The sequence below is a fragment of the Lissotriton helveticus genome, unplaced genomic scaffold (assembly GCF_964261635.1).
Source record: "Lissotriton helveticus unplaced genomic scaffold, aLisHel1.1 SCAFFOLD_400, whole genome shotgun sequence".
Taxonomy (NCBI): domain Eukaryota; kingdom Metazoa; phylum Chordata; class Amphibia; order Caudata; family Salamandridae; genus Lissotriton; species Lissotriton helveticus.
In genome coordinates this window covers 423,902-447,082 of record NW_027611916.1, presented here as the reverse complement: position 1 = coordinate 447,082, position 23,181 = coordinate 423,902, and the positions used below count along the sequence as shown (strand labels likewise).

At 46.3% G+C, this 23,181-nt stretch overlaps 1 protein-coding gene across 1 annotated transcript in view; it reads left to right on the top strand.

Annotated features, from left to right (window-relative positions):
* Positions 1-9,564: 9,564 nt before the first annotated feature.
* Positions 9,565-23,181, top strand: part of LOC144807247 (uncharacterized) — a 141,537-nt gene continuing 127,920 nt past the window's right edge. The window contains exon 1 of the mRNA XM_078673098.1: positions 9,565-9,819. Within this exon, the coding sequence (XP_078529224.1) occupies positions 9,768-9,819 (52 nt within the window). The 5' untranslated portion in view covers positions 9,565-9,767. The remainder of the gene's footprint in view (positions 9,820-23,181) is intronic.

Genomic DNA, 23,181 nt, shown 5'->3' with positions numbered 1-23,181 from the left:
GCCTAGCTCCCCGTTCTGCTGCATCGCTCTTGCTCCCGCCTTCTCCTTGCTTCTTGCCTGTTTTATTTAGGTGCTATTTCCCTACTTTTACCTTATTTTTCACAGCTTTCTCCTTCATTTCCCCCCATTTTTTAAGTCCCTTTTTCCTTGTTTTTCCCTCACTTCTCACTGCTTTCTCCTTCCTTTTCCTCCAATGCCTTTTCCTTGCTCTCACTCTTTTCTCCTTGCTTTTCCCCCCGTTTTTGAGTGCCCTCTCCTTGCTTTAACCTCTTTTTCACCATTTTCTTCTTGCCTTCACCATGATTTACCTTATTTTCCATTGCTTTCTCTTTGCATTTTCCTCATTCCCCTTCTATCTTCCGCCTGTTTTCCTGCCTCATGCCTGATCCAACTCACCGCCTTCCAGCACTCCTCTCTCCTCCAAGCATCTACTTGATGGAGGCCTATGCACGACACCATTGAGCAGGTCCCACGATCAGCTCTCCCCCACTGCACTACTCTTGTTCCTGTTATCTCTTTGCTTCGTATTTGTTTCTTTTTTTGGAGTACTTTCTCCATGCTTTTCCCTCATTTTCACTGCTGTCTCCTTCCATTTCCGAAATGTTTTGAGTTCACTGTTCACTGTTTTCTCCTTTTTTCACTCCATTTTCAAGTGCGTTCTCCTTGCTTTCCCCTCATTTTCACTGTTTTCTCCTTGCTTTTCCTCCAGTTTTTGTGTGCCTTCTCCTTGTAGGGAAAGGTCTCACGACCTAGCTGTCCTAATGAACAGATCACCAAGAAGCAGTGCCTGAAGACCCTCACAGACGATTTTGCTGCTCTTTATAAATCCTTGTTTGCTTGATAGTTTGAAAGAGGGGGCAAGGGTCCAACTTGATTTAAAGGCAATGCAGATGCCTCCACACCATAGGCACTGCAAACGCCATACGGCTATGTAGTTTAAGTTTGGTTTGTATGGAAAAAAAGGTTTCCTACTTATAACTGTGCTTGAAATTTTGTTTTTTATTTTGAAGCAAATGTTTAAAAAAAACTTCTATTAAAAGTGTGTTTTAAATTGTAGAGTCAAGTGTCGCTGAGTGGAGTGTCATTATGTGGAGTGTCATACAGTACAGAAGAGATGACTGTCATACAGTGTAGTTGAGGTAGTGTATAGTGCAATAGAGAGGAGTAAAGTAGAGTGGAGTAGGGGGGTGTGTGTATCGTATTAAGAAGTAGTCGCAAATAAGGAAAGTGTCGGAAGCGCATAATATTCGCTGAAACCTACATTCATTGTATTTTGTGAGACTACAATAGCGAAATCCACTTTTGATACATCTGACCCCAAGAGTCAAGAGACTCCAGCCTTTATAGCGTTCTGATTGCACCAGAGATTTTGAGAAGGTGCTATCTATTCCAAAGCAAATTTACTGATGCTAGCCAGGCTCCCATAAGCATTCCGAGACAAAAATGTCTTACGTATTTTTCTGGCTTATCCCGCACTAGATCTTCTACCACTGACTCTGCAATGGCAGGCCTGAGACACACTTTACAAGCTGCTTCTGTGGGTGGCACAACCAGTGCTGCAAGCCCACCAGCAGCATTTAATTTACAAGCCCTGGGCACATATGGTGCAATGTACTAGGGTCTGACAAGTAAATCAAATAACCCGATCATGGAGTCACTTATTAGTTCAACAATTTAACATAGGGAGCACTCACACTGTGGCACCGAATAGTAGTGGTACAGTGCCCAAAGCATCTAAAACCAGCAAACAGATCAAAAACAGATGGAGGCAATCGGAAAAAAATGGAAGGGAGACTCACGCTAATGATACCAGGTCTAACAAGCACTATATAAATGTAATTGCAATTACAAAGCACCAAATGTGGTAATCTGAGTGCCCCAGACTGGGACAAAGTGACAAGTTAAGGGCACAGGCCTGATCTAGGGATCAAGTTAGGCCTGGTGAACAAAGGGGCATATTACCAAGCAGGGCGATAGGCAATTATCGCCGCTTTAGTGGCCGTTTTCGTCCACTAAGCGGCGATAATTCTATCGCCCTATTAGCAAGCTGTTGCTAACTGATGTTAGTTACAGCTTTTAGGCGATAGCGAGTGGTTTGGGGCCCACTTTGCATGTCAGCGATGTTTATCACTAATGGCATGCAAAGTGGGCGTACCCAACCTGTTAGCGACTGAAAGCAATCACTAACGTCGCTATCACCTATTAGCAAGGCAGGCGTAGCGATGGAAATATTCGCGCTAAGCACGAATATCTCCAAATACTAACACCTGCCCAGCCATGTTATCCAACGGGAGGTGGATAACATGGCTAGAGCGTTTTGTCGCTAATGCATGAATATCGCTGTATTCTCAGCGATATTCACGCATTTCGCCACTATCGCTGGATATTTTAGCCCAATGGAGAAAAACGTTGCTAATAGCATGTTTACTCCGCTAACATATCCAGCGATAAAAAAAATGCGCTAAGCTCATTTAGCGATAAATATCGCTATTCCTTGGTAATATGCCCCAAAGTACTTTAAATCCTATTTGTGGACTGCTGCAAGGTTGGAAGTGTTTTGCAGCAGCGATAATGCAAGGTCTTGCATCAGAGATGTATCTCGCATTGGCGTTTCCGATGAGCTCTGGGCTGCAATGTGAGTCCTGTAGTTGGGATGCATCAGTTAGCCACGATTCCATTGCAGGGCTGCAGACTCACCTCCACTAGGAGACCAATACAGTCATTCCATATATCTGAATATATGCAATTGGGTGGTTATTAGCCTGAAAGTCCCAGCTTATATTTCTGTTGAAACGGAAGATAGACAAACTTTAAAAAGACATCAAGAAATTTGACAATGAGAAGATCTACCCCTATCTCAGGGAGGACTATCCAGTGGGTGTCAATGCTTTTTCAGACGACAGTGGCCCCTCAAGTCGCAGAAACAGCATCTGATGCATTGGATAGGGTGGACAACCCTGTCCTCCCTCGAGGATGAAATAATGTCTCAGACTGCTGCCAGATGGTTTTCTTCATTCTGAGCCAATCTCTCCCAATACATGTGGAGCTATCAGTGGTTCCACTGCTAATTAAACGCTATGGTTGCAGTGGTGGCACCCAACTCTCTATCAGGCTGGATCATCTTTTATCATCCTTTCTTTCCAAACTCATCAAATGCCAGCGCATTTAGTCATCGATGAGGGAACAACTTTCCAAAACTCAATAGCAACAAAACTGAGTTACTATAAGTGGGCAATGGCGGAGATGGCACCCTCTCATCTGACACTAGATTCCAGCATTAACTCACACAGGATTTGACTTGATCATAGCCTCGCCCTAAGTGATCCCTTGAACTGTGACTCCTATGTAGCGCCTCAGTCTTGTGTACTGAGTAAGAGCTTATCTATTCTGTCTTTGAACATCATCTTAAAGGTCATCTCAGCTTACCTTCCCTTACGTCTTGACCAACAAAATAGCCTCTTCCTTGGATTTCTGAACCTTGCACTCAAAGGTCTTGAGCACATTCAAATCCTGTCTGTGACGGCGCGAGTGATAGTCCACGTCATGTGACTTTTGTAAGAAGCGTCCAGAAGAGTAGTGCCAAGAGAGTCAGACTTAGCTTTCTCATAAGGTCACTGGGTAAGTGGCAAATTTCCTCTCTCTTGGTCGCTGGTTAATAGTGGAAATTCTATACTATTTGGCTGGTGTGCTTAAAAGTAGCAGAGAAATGTCACTAGTTACCTGCCAACTGGCTAAAGACCTGCTTTTGCAAAGCTATCAGAGGGTCAAAGCCATGTTAACATGGGAACTGCTTGTGTTTCACCCTAACAAAATGGTGTTTTTTGACTGAGTAGGGTTTCACTGAATTTCCTACAACTGTCCACACTGAGCTCATGCTGTTCAACCCTTGTTGAAGGCAACGCCTTCAACCACTTTAGAAAAATGCTTTGGGTGCCCTATACACACATGCTCTATGTTCACCCATGACCAATAAATTATTAAAGGATCCTAACACTGAGAAAACGCCATCATTATCCCCACTGATGCACCCAAGGCACCTACCTGAGTGTCCCATCGCCTGCATCACTGAAATCTGGATTGGAGTTATTCTGCAGCGCTAGATCATATGCCACATTGACTGTTGTCGATGTGATTTTGGCACTGGGAGAGTGGTGCCTGAGGCTGAGGAGTCCCTGCCGATGAAGAAGAACACAGGACACCCACTTGAGTGTGCCTCCATTAGACTGAGTGTGTGGCTCGCCCTGGCATTCGTCTAAAAGACGGCACTTGGATTCTGCTGCCTAGAATAGGATACTGTATCGCAGCACTTTGTCCCTTTGTGATGAAGCACTGGAGGTACTGGTAACTCAGAGTGTCTGATTGGATCCAGCTGTTACTACCTAAAGTGCATCAAAGCTGCCAAATGTCTGCCCCAGGACTGCATAATCGCCTCAAAATGAGGAGGCCTCGCTACTTTCACTAAGATGTACTTGTTCAAAAGAGAAGGGAAAACGGTCAAACTCTAGTGCTAGACATTAAATAAAAAAGTCCCCCAAATACTGCATTTTGCAAAGTGCACACCAAAACGAAATGTATCCTTAAAGTGCATAAAGTGCTTCACTGCGAAACATGTTGTCTAAATTGCAAAATGCCATATGCCATATGCAAAGTCCACCCCAATAGTTCTTACTGAATATGCTCACAAACATGTCCATTACAAGATTGTTGAACAAAAATCTTTTCTTTTCCTGCACCTCCTTTTTATCTTGCACCCCTTCCTCCCAACAAACTCCCCCACAAGCCCACCCTTGAGCCTGAGTACTCGAGCGTGAACTCTATCTACTCTTCCCACTACACAATGGACTGTGGCATCTCGGCACAATGATGATGTGCCTACACTTCTGAGCTCCTCCTACAGTGCACCCTACTGAACTCCCCCCAAATCAACTCATTAATGCAACACTAAGTCCATGGACTTCAGACAAGCCAAGCAATAGATGCCTGTGCTCCCTTCACTCAGAATTGTGGTATCAAGTTCTGCGGACGCGGGCAGCGGGCGTGCCAAAGGCAAGCCCGTCTGCGCCCATCCGCGCCTGGACCGCGTCCAGCGCCAGAACCCCTGGACCCCGCACCTTCCGCAACGCCAGACTCTGTTACGAAGCCAATGATTCCACGCTCTCAGCACAGGCCGAGACCACCTCTGCTTCCAGGCTGCCCCGAAACGCACTCCCGGACCCTTCTCCTGCCACACCCGCAGCTTCTCCTGTGACAGAACCACCAAGCCTCCAAGGACCGGACCCAACCACCTCCGCTGCATACTCCTCAACACTCGCTCTGCACGGAAACACGCAGTCGAGCTCTGGGACCTACTCAACCCAACTGCTCCAGATGTAACTTTCCTGACCGAGACCTGGTGGAACAACTCCTCAGCACCGGACATCGCCATCGCCATCCCAGGCGGATACAAGATATCCCACAGAGACCGCACCCATGGAATCGGAGGAGGAATAGCCTTATTCCACAAATCCACACTCCAGGTCCACACCCTCGCAGACAACCCTCTGCACTCCACCGAACACCTCCACTTCTGGATCCACACCGACCTCAACACCACCCTCAGAGGAACACTCGTCTACAGACCTCCAGGACCCCGGGCCCCGTTCAGCGACTCCATCGCCGACCTCGCTAGTACCCACGTACTCGCCTCCATGGACTACATCCTCCTCGGGGACCTGAACTACCACCTCGAGAACAACAACAACCCCAACTCCGCCACACTATTCGACAACCTCTCCAACCTCGGATTCCGACAACTCATCACCGAACCCACCCACGCCACAGGTCACATGCTCGACCCCATCTTCTCCACAAGCACCCACGTCACCTTCAACCACACCACCGAACTCCACTGGACCGACCACCGATGCATCCACTTCACATTCAAGAAGGCAACCACGCACCACCGCACCCACCAGCTGCCCCGTCGCTGCAGGGGCAAAGTCACCAAGGACCAGCTGACCTCCACCCTCGCCCTGAACCCACCTAGCGACCCCACTGACCCAGACACCGCCGCCCGGAGCCTCAGACAGTGGATCGAAGACTGCGCCAACATTCTCGCCCCGCTTAAGAAACCCTCCATCAACCACCCCAGCAAGAAGGCCGCCTGGTTCACCGAGGAACTCTGGACCTCCAAACACATATGTCGGAAGCTAGAAAAGAAATGGCTCGAAGACCGCACGCCGACAACCACACTGCCCTCAAAGACGCCACCCGCAGACATCACCAACTCATCAGAACAACCAAAAGATCCTCATTCAAAACCTGCCTTGGCAACAACGCACACGATTGCAAAGAACTCATCAGCATCGTGAAGGAACTCTCCCATCCCAGCCCAGCGCCAACACCAACACCAACGGCATCCCTCCCTCGCAAGAACTGTGCGACTCAATGGCCACCTTCTTCCACCTCAAGATCATTGACATCCATGACAGTTTCAACGTCCCGCCCGCCCCGACAGACCCCACTCCGAACAACGCCAACCCACTGACCTCCTGGGCCCACGTAAACTACGCCGAAACATGCAAGATCATGAGCTCCATCCACTCAGGATTGCCAGCAGACATCTGCCCACACCACATGTTCAGCAAAGCAGACACTACCATCGCACTCCAACTACGAAAGGTCATCAACATCTCCTTCAACGCAGCGACATTCCCGGAAAGCTGTAAACATGAGGAAATCAACGCCCTCCTCAAGAAGCCCAAGGCAGACCCCAAAGACATCAAGAACTACCGGCCCATCTCCCTGCTCCCCTTCCCGGCGAAGGTCATCGAGAAGATCGCCAGCATACAGATGACCCACCACCTCGAAGACAACAACATCCTAGACCCATCGCAATCCGGATTCAGGCAGAACCACAGCACCAAGACAGCCCTCATCACCGCCACAGATGACATCCGACGCCAACTAGACAATGTCGAAACCTCTGCCCTCATCCTCCTGGACCTGTCAGGCGCCTTCGACACAGTCTGCCACTGCACACTAAGAACGCGCCTCCAAGAACCCGGAATTCAGGATAAAGCCCTGGACTGGACCTCGTCCTTCCTCTCTGGCAGTACCCAGAGAGTCCGCCTCCCACCCTACAGAGCCGAAGCAACCAATCTCATCTGCAGCGTACCCCAGGGCTCATCCCTCAGCCCGACGCTATTCAACATCTACATGGGCCCCTCACACAAGTGGCCCGCCAACACGACCTGAACATCATCTCCTACGCCGACGACACCCAGCTCATCCTCTCCCTCACCTCCCTCTCCATGTCCTAGAAGGTCAACTCCGTCTCCTCCTCCTGCTTCAACACCCTCCGCATGCTTCGCAGGATCTACAGGTGGATCCCGACCGAAACAAGAAGAACAGTGACACAGGCCCTCGTCAGCAGCAGACTGGACTACGGCAACACACTCTACGCTGGTATTCCGACCAAACACCTACAGCGACTACAACGCATCAAGAACGCCTCGGCCCGCCTGATCCTCAAACTCCCGTTTTGCAGCCACATCACCTTCCACCTAAGAGACCTGCACTGGCTCCCCATCAACAAGAGGATCACCGGCAAGGTCCTCACCCATGCACACAAAGCGCTCCACAACTCCGGACCAGCGTACCTGAACAGCAGACTCAACTTCTACACCCTATCCCGCCAGCTCCGTTCCGCAAGCCTCGCCCTCGCCGCCATCCCTCGAATCCAACGGACCACTTCCGGAGGCAGATCCTGCTCCTTCCTTGCTGCCAAGACCTGAAACACCATCCTTACCCACCTACGGCAGACCCAGGACCTGCTCATCTACAGGAGGCTCCTCAAGACCTGGCTCTTCGAGCAGTAGCAGCAGCCCCCCCACCACTCCTTCTAGCGCCTTGAGACCTCACAGGTATGTAGCGCGCTTTTAAATACTGGTATAAATAAATACTGTGATTGATTGAATCTACAAGCTGTCTCTGTGGTCTTGTCGGAAAAGATGCATAAAGGAATTTTGTTCCAGGTTGAAAATGACTTCTCCCTAAATGTCTTTGCGAGGATCACTGCTTTCAACTTGTCATTCAAAAACCACACCAAGAAAGACCCCTAGAGCACCAACCCCAAGTCGGACCAGAAGTCAGGGCACAGGGAAAATACAATCCCGAGACAGCTTTACCATAGCTGGCAAGGAAGACAAGCCTCCAAGGTCAAATGAAGCAGGCTTCAGGTCGAGGTTTCCCCATCCTGCTGCATCACTCTGGCTTCTATCTTCCCTTTACTTCTTCCCTCTTTTTTCAATGCTTTCTCCTTCCTTTTCCCAATTTTTTAGTGCCTTCTACCTGCTTTTTCCTCATTTTCACTGCTTTCTCCTTCCTTATCGCCCTTTTTTGGAGTGACATTTCCTTGATTTTTCCTAATTTTTCACAGCTTTATCCTTACTTTCCGCTAGTTTTTCATAGTGGTTTCTCCTTGCTCTTCCCTCGTTGTCACTGCTTTCTCCTTGCTTTTTCCCCCATTTATAAGTGCCTTTTCCTTGCTTTTCCCAAGTTATCTCCTTGCTTTTCCCCCAGTTTTTGAATGCCTTCTCCTTAATTTTTCCCTCATTCCTCTCCTGCCTGTCACCCATTCTTCTGCCTCCTAACGGTTAGCCACACCCAGCGCCACACTCTCCTTCCAGTGTCATGTGGCCCATAGGGACATTGACGTTTTCTCTAAGTTCTCTAGAATAGAATAGAATGGGTGAATGTGATCTAAATATTCACCTTTTCTTTGAAAATAATAATTTTATATGTATTATTATTATCACGCCTACAAATTCCTACACAACAATGGACCCAAAAACCTCAACAACAGAAGCAATTTCCACATACCCAAAAGAAACCTTCGATATTTCAACCTTGCACTGGCGAAAACCCCGCGCATCGACAGAGCCAGAGCTGAAGGAAGATCCTTTTCTCACATTTCAGCCAAGACCTGGAAGAAGCTACTGGAAGACATCAGACGCGCCCCCTCACTTCAGGAAAACCCTCAAGACCTGGCTCGTCAGCTAAACAGATCTAAGAACCCCTCTTCCCCCCAGCGCCTTGAGACCCTCATGGGTGAGTAGCGCGCTTCCAATTCCCTGATTGATTGATTGAATATTTTTTATCCCAGAATTTCACAATAAGAATATGCACAACTGTAAATATTGTGCATCCTCAGTTCCAATAAATCAAACAAAGAGCAGGAGGCTGGACACATATCACCACAGTTGCAGTACACGTACAAACTCATCACATCATCATGGACAATCCCTAGTGAAGAGGGGTAACTTCTGGTAAAGTGGACTCACATTTAGAGAACTGGTCTGTGGCTTTAAAAGTTCATGTTATTTTCCATTCACCCCTCCAAGATGAGCACCCTTTCCGAGCACAGCTCTGTAGGAATGTCCCAGAAGTAAAACCTGTCTGTCTGGTACATATTTAGCTTTACTGGCACAGCTGAGACAACAGAGTATATACAAAGGCCAGTACACACATACCCTGCACATGAGCAGGCAGCAAACATCACAGAGCCTCATACACACACAATATACACCGACATCACTTACCTACAGGACACGCATATCACACATCAACAACCCACGTAAATTTCACACACTGACACTAAACACAGATAATACTCATCCTGCATAAGTATAACGCATCCATCCTCCACTGATATTGCAATCAGACTTTACAAAAACGTTGGGCACACAAAATATTTTCTTCCATTTTGTGGCTCGTCATTTGCAGAGATGAGGTGTGTCTTGGGCACTGTCCTGGCTGCTGCTCTCCTCGTTGTCTCAGGTAAGATTTACTCCATAGTATACAAGACCTGTGTGGAGCTGAGCTGTGTTTGATAACAAAGTGTTGACCTGTGGTAGCGCTACAAGACCATGATCTCCAGTGCTGTCCTGGTGGAGTGGTCAAATTGGTATGTGTGGTGCTGGGAATGAGAGTTGTACCTAAAATCCTACCCTTGTGGAGCGATGGAAGGCTGGTCAGATATGATTCAGGGTTGGTCACCTTTGGTTATACCATCCTTCTACCAGTGTGGGACTTGGCAGAGCTGCTCAGCCATGCTTCTACCAGTGTGGGACTTGGCAGAGCTGCTCAGCCATGCTTCTACCAGTGTGGGACTTGGCAGAGCTGCTCAGCCATGCTTCTACCAGTGTGGGACTTGGCAGAGCTGCTCAGCCATGCTTCTACCTGTGTAGGACTTGACAGAGCTGCTCAGCCATGCTTCTACCTGTGTGGGACTTGGCAGAGCTGCTCAGCCATGCTTCTACCAGTGTGGGACTTGGCAGAGCTGCTCAGCCATGCTTCTACCAGTGTGGGACTTGGCAGAGCTGTTCAGCCCTGCTTCTACCTTTGTGGGACTTGGCAGAGCTGCTCAGCCATTTCTACCTGTGTGGGACTTGGCAGAGCTGCTCAGCCATGCTTCTACTGTGTGGGACTTGGCAGAGCTGGGCAGCCATGCTTCTACCTGTGTGGGACTTGGCAGAGCTGGGCAGCCTTGGTTCTACCTGTGTGGGACTTGACAGAGCTGTTCAGCCATGCTTGTGCCTGTGTGCGACTTGGCAGAGCTGCTCAGCCATGCTTCTACCTGTGTGGGACTTGGCAGAGCTGCTCTGCCATGCTTCTACCTGTGTGGGACTTGGCAGAGCTGGGCAGCCTTGGTTCTACCTGTGTGGGACTTGGCAGAGCTGTTCAGCCATGCTTGTGCCTGTGTGGGACTTGGCAGAGCTGGTCAGCCATGCTTCTACCTGTGTGGGACTTGGCAGAGCTGGGCAGCCATGCTTCTACCTGTGTGGGACTTGGCAGAGCTGCTCAGCCTTGGTTCTACCTGTGTGGGACTGACTTTGCAGAGCTGCTCAGCCAAGCCTCTACCTGTGTGGAACTTGGCAGAGCTGTTCAGCCATGCTTGTGCCTGTGTGGGACTTGGCAGAGCAGGTCAGCCATGCTTCTACCTGTGAGGGACTTGGCAGAGCAGGTCAGCCATGCTTCTACCTGTGAGGGACTTGGCAGAGCTGGTCAGCCATGCTTCTACCTGTGAGGGACTTGGCAGAGCTGCTCAGCCACGCTTCTACCTGTGTGGGACTTGGCAGGCTGCTCAGCCAAGCTTCTACATGTGTGGGACTAGGCTGAGCTGATCAGCCCTGCTCTACCAGCGTGGAACCTGGCAGGGCTGGTCAGCCATGCTTCTACCTGGGTGGGACTTGGCAGAGCAGGTCAGCCCTGCTTCTACCTGTGAGGGACTTGGCAGGGCTGGTCAGCCATGCTTCTACCAGCGTGGGACTTGGCAGAGCAGGTCAGCCATGCTTCTACCAGTGTAGGACTTGGCAGAGCAGGTCAGCCATGCTTCTACCAGTGTGGGACTTGGCAGAGCTGCTCAGCCATGCTTCAGAGCTGGTCAGCCATGGTTCTACCTGTGTGGGACTTGGCAGAGCTGCTAAGCCATGCTTCAGAGCTGGTCAGCCATGGTTCTACCTGTGTGGGACTTGGCAGAGCTGCTCAGCCATGCTTCAGAGCTGGTCAGCCATGCTTCTACCAGTGTGGGACTTGGCAGAGCAGGTCAGCCATGCTTCTACCAGTGTGGGACTTGGCAGAGCTGCTCAGCCATGCTTCAGAGCTGGTCAGCCATGGTTCTACCTGTGTGGGACTTGGCAGAGCTGCTCAGCCATGCTTCTACCTATGTGGAACATGGCAGTGCTGCTCAGCCATGCTTCTACCTGTGTGGGACTTGGCAGAGCTGGTCAGCCATGCTTCTACCTGTGTGGGACTTGGCAGAGGAGGTCAGCCATGCTTCTACCTGGGTGGGACTTGGCAGAGCTGCTCAGCCATGCTTCCACCTGTGTGGGACTTGGCAGGGTTGTCATATATGATTCCACACCCTTGCTACTGTGTCTCCCATGATTATGCACCTGTGTTGCTGTGCATCACTGGTCTCTTGTGATTCTGAACACTGTATTTCCATGCAGAACTGGTCTCCTACGGGTCTGCATCTGTGGTGCTGTGCATAACTCGTCTCCCATGACTGTGCTCCTATATTCCTGTGCACAAGTGGTCCCCTATTTGGGTTTGGAAGAGTTATATGTAAATCCACTAAGTTGTATAACTATGTCCAAGACGAGAATTAAAGAAAACTTTTTATGGAAGTTTGTGTATAAGAGAGAGGCCGCAAATCGACTAACATCCTCATTGAAGATGTTCCCTATTTCACCCCATCCTACAGGTCGATGAATCTTAATTATTGTTTGGGACAAAATCCCACGTCATTTCATTATAGTGATGTTTCCTATGAATTTCATTCCCCTGATGATGGGCTGTCCCATCCCTTTATTTTTATAAAAAAACAGAGCAGCCTTGTTTCTTTGGTCTTCCCTGAATAGGGGAGTTTATATAGAGTGGGAGACCGGAGGGGGGGCAGTGGTGCGTTTATTATTTAATCTTGATGGAACAGATCACTTTTCAAATCTTATGGTGAGCTCCTGTCTTATGTCTTTTTATGTTTTTTTATCCAGGATTTTAAACATGGATTTTTATTCTTGTTTTATATTAAGTATTATATATCACATGTATATGTGTTAATTCTGATATTATCTTGTGTACTTTATATGCTTTGGAAACATTGCCAAATAAAGAATTTTGACTGACTGACTAACTGTCTGACTGACTGACTGACTGACTGAATGAATGAAGGACTGACTGACTGACTGGATGACTAACTGACTGACCGACTGGCTGACTGACTGACTGGCTGACTGACTGAGTAAGTGAATGACTGACTGAACTACTGACTGGCTGACTGACTGACTGACTGGCTGACTGGCTGACTAACTGACTGAATGACTGACTCACTAACTCGACTCACTGACTGGCTGACTGACTGACTGACTGAATGACTGACTGACTGACTGACTGACTGGCTGACTGACTGACTGACTGACTGACTGGTTGAATGATTGACTGACTGACTAACTGACTGAATGACTGACTGACTGACTGGCTGACTAAACGACTGACTGACTGACTGGCTGACTGACTGACTGACTGAATGACCAACTGAATGACTGACTGAATGACTGACTGGCTGACTGACTGACTGACTGGCTAACTGACTGGCTGACTGACTGACTGACTGGCTGACTGACTGGCTGACTGAGTGACTGAGTGAATGACTGACTGACTGACTGACTGGCTGACTGAATGACTGACTGACTGGCTGACTGACTGAATGACTGACTAACTGACTGGCTGACTGACTGAATGAATGACCAACTGAATGACTGACTGAATGACTGACTGGCTGACTGACTGACTGGCTAACTGACTGGCAACTGAATGACTGACTGGCTGACTGCCTGGCTGACTGACTGACTGACTGAATTACTGGCTGGCTGACTGACTGACTAATCTGAAGGTATTTCATCATCTGCTTCTTCTGCATCTGATGCCCAAGCATATTAGGGCAGAGGGATTAAGGGTATGTCTGCTTTTTGAGTAATGAATAAGTCAGCTTTGTGTGCATTTATTGATGTGTAATAAATGCTCAGTTATTAAAAACAGTTGCATGCCAATACATAAAAACAAGTAATTTGTATGAAAACTAATCATAAAAACTTTGAGTATAACAGTAATTCATAAGAGCAAAGTGTTGGATTATTTAACATTCCATGAAGGCGGGGCTTGCATTTCTGAATGATTATGCTTTTGTCTTAAAATATCAGCAGAGTTAGTGACCAATAAAGGGCTATTGATCCATGCGTGGGATGGGCCTTCGGCCGGTGGAGCATAACGTTTCTTCCCAGAGCAGGCCATACATTTTACAGAGGGTGCAGTTAGGCTGTAGTCAGCATGTGTGTAGCCCTTCTGTAATGAAGATGAATTTGTACCAAGGGCTGCATTCTATTTGCAAGGGTGGGCAGGTGCAAGCTATATGTTCAATTGAGTCTCAATGGTAGTTGCATACCTGTAATGCTTTCTGCTATTCAGGATGCAGCAGCTCAGAGCCAGGCTTTAGGTATGTTAGGTTATATTAAATGTATTTGTTGGGGCCACCGAATGCCCGTGGGCGTCTTGGCGCTGGCTACAGGATGCAGGAACAAAAGAGGGTAAAGGTTAAACTGTATTCAATAACCAGGTGTTAAGGGATTTCCTGAAAGTAAGAAGAAGGTTGGGTTGTCAACAAGCCAATACCAGGTGAGGTTATGTGTCACTATGGTAGACAAGCCGGGTAGGGTTTATGACTATTGATGATGAGGCAGGTATGAGATCACTTTGTTCTAGTCCATAAAAGAGGAAAGCCACTGTGTGGCTTGGTTGGTTACAGCTTTCAAGGTCCTGAAGGACACTGGTGTAGACCAAAGCTCCCTAGGTATAGGGTTGCAAAATCCTGGTCCTATTGAAGGATCTTGGTTCAAGACTTCTCCACAGGAGCTAATTTAGGGTGTCAGGCTTTGGGCAGGGTGTTGCATATGACCCCTGATGCAGTATATTTTCTCTAATGAGTCTGTATTCCAGCCATATTTGGGCTGAGGATGCACCATGACATCAGCCTCTCCACAGGAGGTGGAGCCAGCATTTTGGTACAAGGGAAAAGGGTCCCAGACAGAAAACAAGTGATTTCAATTACAAGTAGATATTTCAAAGAAACAAATTTTTAAATGCAACAAGATTTATTTCAAAATTGCATTATTACCTTTCATTGGTTATATTTCAACAATAATGTTTCAACAAACTTTTTGTATATGTGCCCACATACACAACAAGGAAGGGGGGGTGAAGTGAGGGAAAGTGTCAGAGATAAAGTAGGATTGGGAGAATAGTCAGAGTCATTCGTGACTGATATCAATCATAACTTCACAAACAAGGTTCATGTGGTTCCTTGAACCAAGGGCCACAATATTATGCTCGTATAGAGTCCATAGATCAAATGATGCAAACCACCTAACTCTCCTTCAACTGCTCCGGTCTAGCTTGGGGGTAAGAGTTGGTGAAATTTATATGGTCTACGTTTCGACCCGAAAGATGCGTAGGATAGTAGTCCTTACAAAAGGGGTCTTCTTCAGGACAGAATGGTTGTGGGTGGGCAACCTGCTGGAAAGTAATTAAAAAATTAATTAGTACACACCAACCTTGTCGAGTACATACAAGGCAGGCGGTCCGTTAAAAACGTGTTGTCATGTAACCACAGAACCTAAAGTTCGTGATACGCAAATTTCTTAGAGATAAAGGTACAGAGTCAACTCACCTATCGTACAAGAGGAAAAGGACCGGGATAGATTACTGGTCCTGGATTCACACATGACTTGTGAAATGGTTCGTATATAGAGATTACAAGAAAAGTCATAATCAAAAAAAGTCCACTAGGTGACCGTAAACTTTAGTTAGTGTCACTGTCCGGTTCCTGTTGGGTGGCCCAAAAGGGGGGGCCATCAGTTAAACAACACGCAACGTAACCAATGACATACTCTTTGCGTTGCTTAGATATATCGACCGCACATAGTTGGGGACCTACCTTACGAGCGCTTGTGTGGTATTAAAACACGGGTTACTCTCGGGCGGCAGGGACCTTGTCGTAATTCAGCTTTAACCTATTGTTAAGTACAATTGGAAATTAGAAACCTCATCTTCCTTACATCACAGAATACTGTCGGCAATGTACTTGTATTCATGGGGCATCCTTAAGATTGGAACTCACATGTGTTGAAACGTGCTTGGGATGCGCGTGTGTTTCGTGGGTTATGTCGGCCTGATCGTCGTTCTTCTATAATAAGCTAGCTCACAGGGTTCGCTCCCTTGCAAAAATGACATAACAATGTTCAAATGTATAAGAATATTGGTCAATGATGTGGAGTAGTGTGGCTCACTGGTTAGAGGCGGCAGGCCTGAGAGCAGAAGTCAGCCCGGGACCAGGGTTCAATTCCCGACGCGGCAGGGTCGTGGACCTTGGGCAGCGGACTCGATAATTCTCGCTTCGGTGCTTACTCTAATCAGGGGTTCCACTCGGCAACTCTGGGCATTAGCTTGCCTAATCTCCACAACGGCCCCACCAATTCCGGGGATGCCTGGCTCCACCTTGGGGACTCCCAGCAAGGGACCATCCCACAGGGAAAGCCAGGACGGGTTCCCCAGAGTAATACAGCGCCGGGACGCCCCGTTGCTGGGGCAGCTGTGCGCTTTACAAGTATACTACACACACACATACAAATATTAACGCTCATTGCTCCAGAACATACCTCACCAGGAATGATACACATGAATCAAGGTTGACACTTTCAGCTGTGTCAATAATGGGAGCACGGGGGAGTCTTTATCTGAGCCTCTATGGTATTGCTCAAACATTGAAGAAATTGAAAAAACGAAGAGAGGAGTCAGGAAAAGTTTTGCTACACACTGCACTGAAAACAATACCGTGTCCAAAAAACGGCCGGCTCACCTGTTATGTTATGTTATGTTATGTTATGTTATCCGGATTTATAAAGCGCACAGATGCCCCAGCAAAGGGGCGTCAGAATTTAATCTGTATTGCACCAATGCGTTAATTGAACGAGCCCTCCTGTAAAACAAAACAGGATAGGGCCCGGGTTAAGATCAGTCTGATACTACCAGGTGACACAATGCCTAAGCCACCTCGGTTGGGGAACAGCCATTAGCTTAAAACCCTCCAAAACCCTCACCTGAACCAACAGTGCAGGAGTCAATGTATTTTAGCGCCCAGGTCTCACTTGCATTCCTTCGCCATGTGGTTCCACTCTAGAGTTAAAGTTTAAATAAGGGGATATCAGAACAAGCGAACAATTGATATTTACACAATGCTTAACAGCAGAAGCGTGTCTGAAACCTACGACGTCCTGCTCACCTCTCAAGTTGAAACGGGATGCACCCATGCGTTAGTTATTATCAATGGGGTCCGCCTACAGAAACAAACAGCACAGAACCCCCGTTAATAAATGCCTAATGTTGCCAGACATCACATTAACTAAAACGGACCTGAATTTGGGGACATACTACCGTTCCAAACCCTCACCTGATTCACTGGTGCAGGAAACAATGTAACTCAGTAGCGCGTCTCGCAGGCTACCCTCGCCATGCATACCAAGTAACTTCCTGGTTGGAAGCAGGGGGCAACAGAAGTGAGAGGAAAAGATGGTTACATATTGAAAACCATATTATTATACTAGAAATATTTGGGAACCGAATAAATTAATCGCAAGGCTGCCAGTATTATTTGCGCCCAAACAAAAATCCCGAAATGTGAGGCTTAGGGAAACAGACTTCAAAGTCCTGGATTGATAGTGGTGAAGGACGACAGATGTATTTGTTGGATTTACAAATTGCCTCGGCAGATGTAATTATGGGGCATAAATCTTGCCTTATATCAAGTATACCTAGACACATAGTGAGCACATCTTTACTCAGAGTGGTAATCGTGGTCCTTAAGGTCCATGATGGCAATGCGCACAAATCTCGCAGGATAGTGAAGGCAAAGCCAGGTGTTCACTGGGAGACCACCTTAGAGTAGGTAAACTAATAAGTACACATAGCGGCATTCAGTACTTCTAGAAGATAGATATGCCATGGTTCACAAAATGTATCAACACTTGGTTATTGGCAGGGTGCACCAATCTCACAGGATAGTGTAAACCATGCCTTGATTCAGTGGCAAAGTAAAAAAATACAGAATAAATAATTAAAGGAGCATATTTCGCGTATTCGAAGAAATTAATGCATAATTCACCTTTATATCAAAGTATGTAATACAAACGATCATAGAACACATATATGAACCGGCCGTTGTTTACACATGGGTGAACATGGGGTAATACGCACAGAACTCGCAGGTTAGTGAAAGGCATTACCAAAGTCCGGTAAGAGTGTCTACAGTTTATTCATCTCTCTCAAATGGGTTGTTCTGGAACATGTGACACTGGGCCATAGGGGTGGTGACCTATCCAGTATTCTCAATATCAGAGAATTAAAGTGGATCCATATTTTCAATTCTGTATTAGAGGGTTTAAATGAATCGGAAAGTAGTTTCGTACAGCTGGCCAATCTCTGAACACAGTGTTTCTTACCACTCAGAGAGATGAATAAACTGTAGACACTCTTACCGGACTATGGGCTGAGGATGCACCATGAGGCAGTCTGAAGGCCTTCTTATAAGTACTTAAAACCAGGCTATGAAGAAACAGCGCTTCAGCGAGGCTTGGTAAAACAACAGCTCTGATCAGGGGTACTGATGGACAGGCGATGGGGGGTCTCAGCTACTCTCTCCTAGCACTAACCAGAGACCTGTCGGTGATTATGAGCTTTATGAATCCCAATTAATATATATAACATAACATCCCTGCACGCAGGGCTTCAGACTCATATGAGATGTTTGGGATCAATTTTACCTCGATTGCTGGTGTGAATGGCGTCAATGATTCTGGACAGGCAGCTTGCCATTTTTGCAAAGGGGTTTTGAGGAGCTCCAGCCATATTCCTAATATATTTCTTTTGTGGCAGGAATTGGCGGCGGCCGCCTGTTACAACGCCTACACACATACAGTTTTTGCCTTTGGAGATTCTGCTTCCATTTAAGAACCACTTGCCCTCCTTTTTGATTTTCATCCCTATGATCATTGTTTTGGTCTTCTGTAAGTTCACCACTGGTTGGTTCTTGTCAGTGTGTGCTTGAAGAGTGTTCGGCCAACCCTAGAGGCTAGCATTTCCCTGGCGTATAAGAAGCGCGTCAACTGCAGACAACAGGCACCCCAGATGCTGAACACCTATTTTTAGGGGGATGCGAATTGATGTCATTTAGGGAGATTGCCAATCTCAAAATTGAGGGATGTTTCCGGTGTGTACTGAATGATATTCTATGCCAGTGAAAATGTGCACTTTATACACTGCCAACTCCAAGTAGATTCCTAGTCATAGTACATGCTTGAAATATATTAAGTGGGAACAGGAGGGGAAAGCAAAGAAGGGGACACTGGAAGGGTATTGGAGGCATAACTTTGCATACCCTGATTTTTAAGCTGCCATTGAAGCCTTTGCCTATTAACCAATTTTTGGGAAGTCGGGTTGCGGAATATTCTGTATTCCCCTCACTTGCATACAGAGTTTTCTTCTGTGATGATTGATACAACATATTTAGGGAGCTCAAGTACTGACTTTCGACCCCTAGAATACAGTGTTACTAGAATATTGAGAACATAATAGAGACCGACAAAATACTGAAAGGTAAGTGCACATGGGGACGTATAGGTTTACTAATCTTTATGCAACATCTATGAACCTTGAAAATATATGTACCACATGGGTACTTAATGTGGGGTTCGGTATATAAAATCTAGACATAGCTTTAAAAAAAATATTTTGTAGGCAATACTGTGTCCCATCGATATTCTGGGGTTGATATTAAGGGTGTTGTCTTGTCCGGCAGAACATAAAAAATAACAGAAAATCAGTCACCATTTTTATAACTGCTTGTAAAATCCATTAAGCACGCGGTTTTATCAAATCTTTTTAATTATTGTGCTGTAAAATATAGATGATGCCACTTCGTGGAGGAGGGCGGACTCTTTGCCAGTGAGAATTGAATGAGAACTGTGAACACACATGGGTAACTCTGTCTGTTAATGTTGTACCCCTGTAGTTGATTCCCTCTAAAGTTGGTTAATAAACATGGGGGACCATTAACGGGAAGTGGCGCAACGCTGTGTGAAAGCAGTGATGCGCCACTTCTCAGTGCGCCCTCCTTGTGACACCAATGATACGTTATATTCACAATATGACGCATCTTGTGGCAAGGAAGGACAGATACGTCAGTATAACTGACCAATCTGCAGCACAAAAAGTAGCACATTGCTGGAGTTGTGTCGTATGCCTCCAGCAATGTTCCTATCACACGGGGCAAGCCCCCTGAGAAAGTGCCAGCGTCACCCTTGCGCCTGCCAAGGTTTTGACGCATTGGCGACATAGAAGTGTCATAGTGAAATCTCATATATTTCACTGCAACACTTCTACGGGGCGTTGTTATGACGGAACGCCCACCCTGCATACATTATACCTGACACAGGTATAATCTAGTACCGGGCTTAACAAGGTGAAGCACCTTCCTACATGTGTCACCTTCTAAATATGTTGTAAGGTGGCGCATGTTTTACGCCACCGCAGGGTCACAAAAAGCGGCGACGCACAAGAGGTGCAAATGGCTCATAAATAGGCCCCATGGTGTATGGCGAGTAAGGTCTAACCATACCTGGTGATGCCTCTAACATGCTGTTACTTCTTTTTCAGCCCAGTCTTTGAGCTGCTAATCATGCAGCAATGGCCTCCATGATGCTGCCTGTAAGACCGCCATCAACTGCTCCTCTGACCTGGACTCCTACTGTGTGAAAGTGGTGGACAGCAAATGTAAGGAAGAGCTGACATTGATGTATACTCTGGCTTTCACCATTGACATATTGATTGTTGTTGTTTTAAAGTGAGAGAGGATGAACATGATAAATATAAGAAGCACCAACGCAAAACATACGTATCAGTGCAAAGAAGCCTGCAAGCAAATAGCATACAATAATTGCCCTAACTTTAAGTGCCATTTATTATAACTAAAAGAGCAGCAAGGCTACTTATGTAACATGTCTGACGCATATTAACGTAAGGACCTTACATCGCCTTTGCTCTGTAACCCATCCTCGAAGATGGAACACATTATACCAAAGATAATAGCTTCCTAGATAGCAGACACTCATTCCTGCTCATAATTAGGCCTGGGCGGTAAATTCCATTCTGCTCGTGGAATTTGCGGAATTTGGGTAATTTTGCATTCCACGGAAAACGCGAAATTGCCCAAAATTCTGCGTTCCGCGACTTTGTGAAATTTTTTCCTTGTTCGCGTTCTCAAAATGCATGTTGGCAAGATATTTCCCCCTGAGCACGCAAACAGCGATTACGAACCGGAGAAAAACATTGCGAACAAGCAATTCCACGTGTTCGCAGAATTTCTGTGTGTTCGCAATTACGCAAATTCCGCCCATCCCTACTCATAATTCATATTTTCCACTCTGCAGCCTGCCTGTATTCAAAGGCCAATTTTTACGTTTTCATCATCAAAGTTTGCCAAGCAACCAGAAAGTGTGAAAGTGCAACCTTGGCACATACTGTTGCTTGATGAAACTTCTGAAGCTCCTTTCTCCCAGAGAGCCTGTGATTTGGACTTTTTATAACATTTCTCAACATTATTGTGAGAAAAAAGTGCCCCATGATCTGGGCTGTATGGTTTGCATATACATGAGGGATATCCCTGAGGCATCCAAAGATTCTTGTCCAGGGTCCACTGCTGCACAGAGCTTAATATCCATGGAAACATTTAATATCTGGTTCACAAGGACAGGTCATATTTACAGCCAGCAACAGCTGCAGTCATAATAATGACATCATTACAAACATTCACCTTGCTGGGTCCTTAATCACAAATATTCACTTCTGCATCACCTTTCTTATTCTATCCAGGCTATGACCTTACATACCAAACAAACATTCTGAAATGGTGCAGCACTTAGAGGTTTGGGCAGACCCAATGCTGTCCCAGGGCATGTTCAGTTGCAGATCCCTCCCCTGGCAATGTGCATTCCATCATGTGCACAGTGTCTGTGATTCTATGACCATAACAGCCATTACCCAATGCAATTTTGGAATGAATATATCAATGTTGATTTACATATCTGGTCTTCTTGTATTTTAATATGTAACATTTGCTCTTTATATTTTTATCGTGAGTTGGTAACCTCACACAGTTTTTATGGTGTATCATATGAAATATGTACCTGTATTTTTGTATGTCTTTTAAGATGAAAATCGCAATAAAGACTTCTTTGAAATTGATTTACATATCACAAACCTTGCTGTGAAGGAATATAACATTTTAAAGTAGAATTTGGGAGAGGACAGAATTGCTAGACAAGATGGCTCCTCAGACAGTATCCTTATCTGTTTATTCTAGCGATTAAACTCTCTAATAACCTATTAATCTTTGCAGCATAAACTAAAGGGAACAAGAGCAGCAGATTGGGTCATAAATTCCTTGTTACAATGGTTTTGTTTTTGTGATCAAAATGGCATCTTGGGACAGAATCTGCCCTCTTTGATGTCTGGGAAGACTGTTTGCGATTCACTGAGACAGGAGCATCTTCTGTCCCTTGTAAGTTTGATTTCTCAGCTGCTTTTAACACCGCTGCTCAGGATCCTTTTCCGGGGCATGTGTCCACAGTTCTTGGGAACCTGGAGCATAGGCTAATAAACTTAACATGTAAAGTTGTGTTCTTTTTCATCAAAACCCATGGCTTTCATCTATAACATTCTACTAGTGCCACTTATGCCCAATATGTGATCTATACTGAGATTGCAAAAGTTGCAAGCTAATTCTGTACAGGTGATACTCAAATGTAAACCTCTACTAAGAAGAAAGATCCTGGATGACCTCATATCTGAAACCAAGAAATGTGCTGGTGGTCAATGAATGAATGAATTAAAATACAGCAACAAACTACAGAAAAACATTGTTATGAAAAAGGGATAAAAAAAAAGCATAATTAAAAACTAAAGTTCATTAGGCCGGTTTGTGCTCGCCCATCAAACTTGCCTGGTCTCACTCAGCGCGGCGGGTTAGTCTCGGTGCTGTGAGAATTCACGATCGGGCCAGTGGCCTAGCTATGGGAGTCCATCAATTTCCGGCGTGACTGTTGGAAGAAGCCATGACATAGCCATGTCTTTCACTGTTTCCATTGTGAATAAGTGGTATACGGCCTCCTTATGGATCTAATCCCGTGAGTGAGTAAAATTGGATTTAGGTAAAGGTTACGCTCAGACGACAGCGCCGGGCAACAAAATAAAATGTGTGCAAACCTCTCATGTTTATATTTGCAAAGCCGACACTCCGAGTGACTTATCCAGGGTGAGCTCGAAGGGTAAAGTTCTTTGAGGGGGAGTGGATGTAGTCTAAGCGCTAGAATCCTATTTAGCACTTCTTTCCCCACCGCCTGGGTGAGGTGGAGTTTGGAGTTCTGTACTGTATGTGGGAGTTTTAAGGACTGGTGAAAGCCTCTTGTTTCCAAAGATTCCAGGTCCGAGATGCGCGAACATAGGCGAACCTGTTTTTTTCATCGCGCTTTTAAT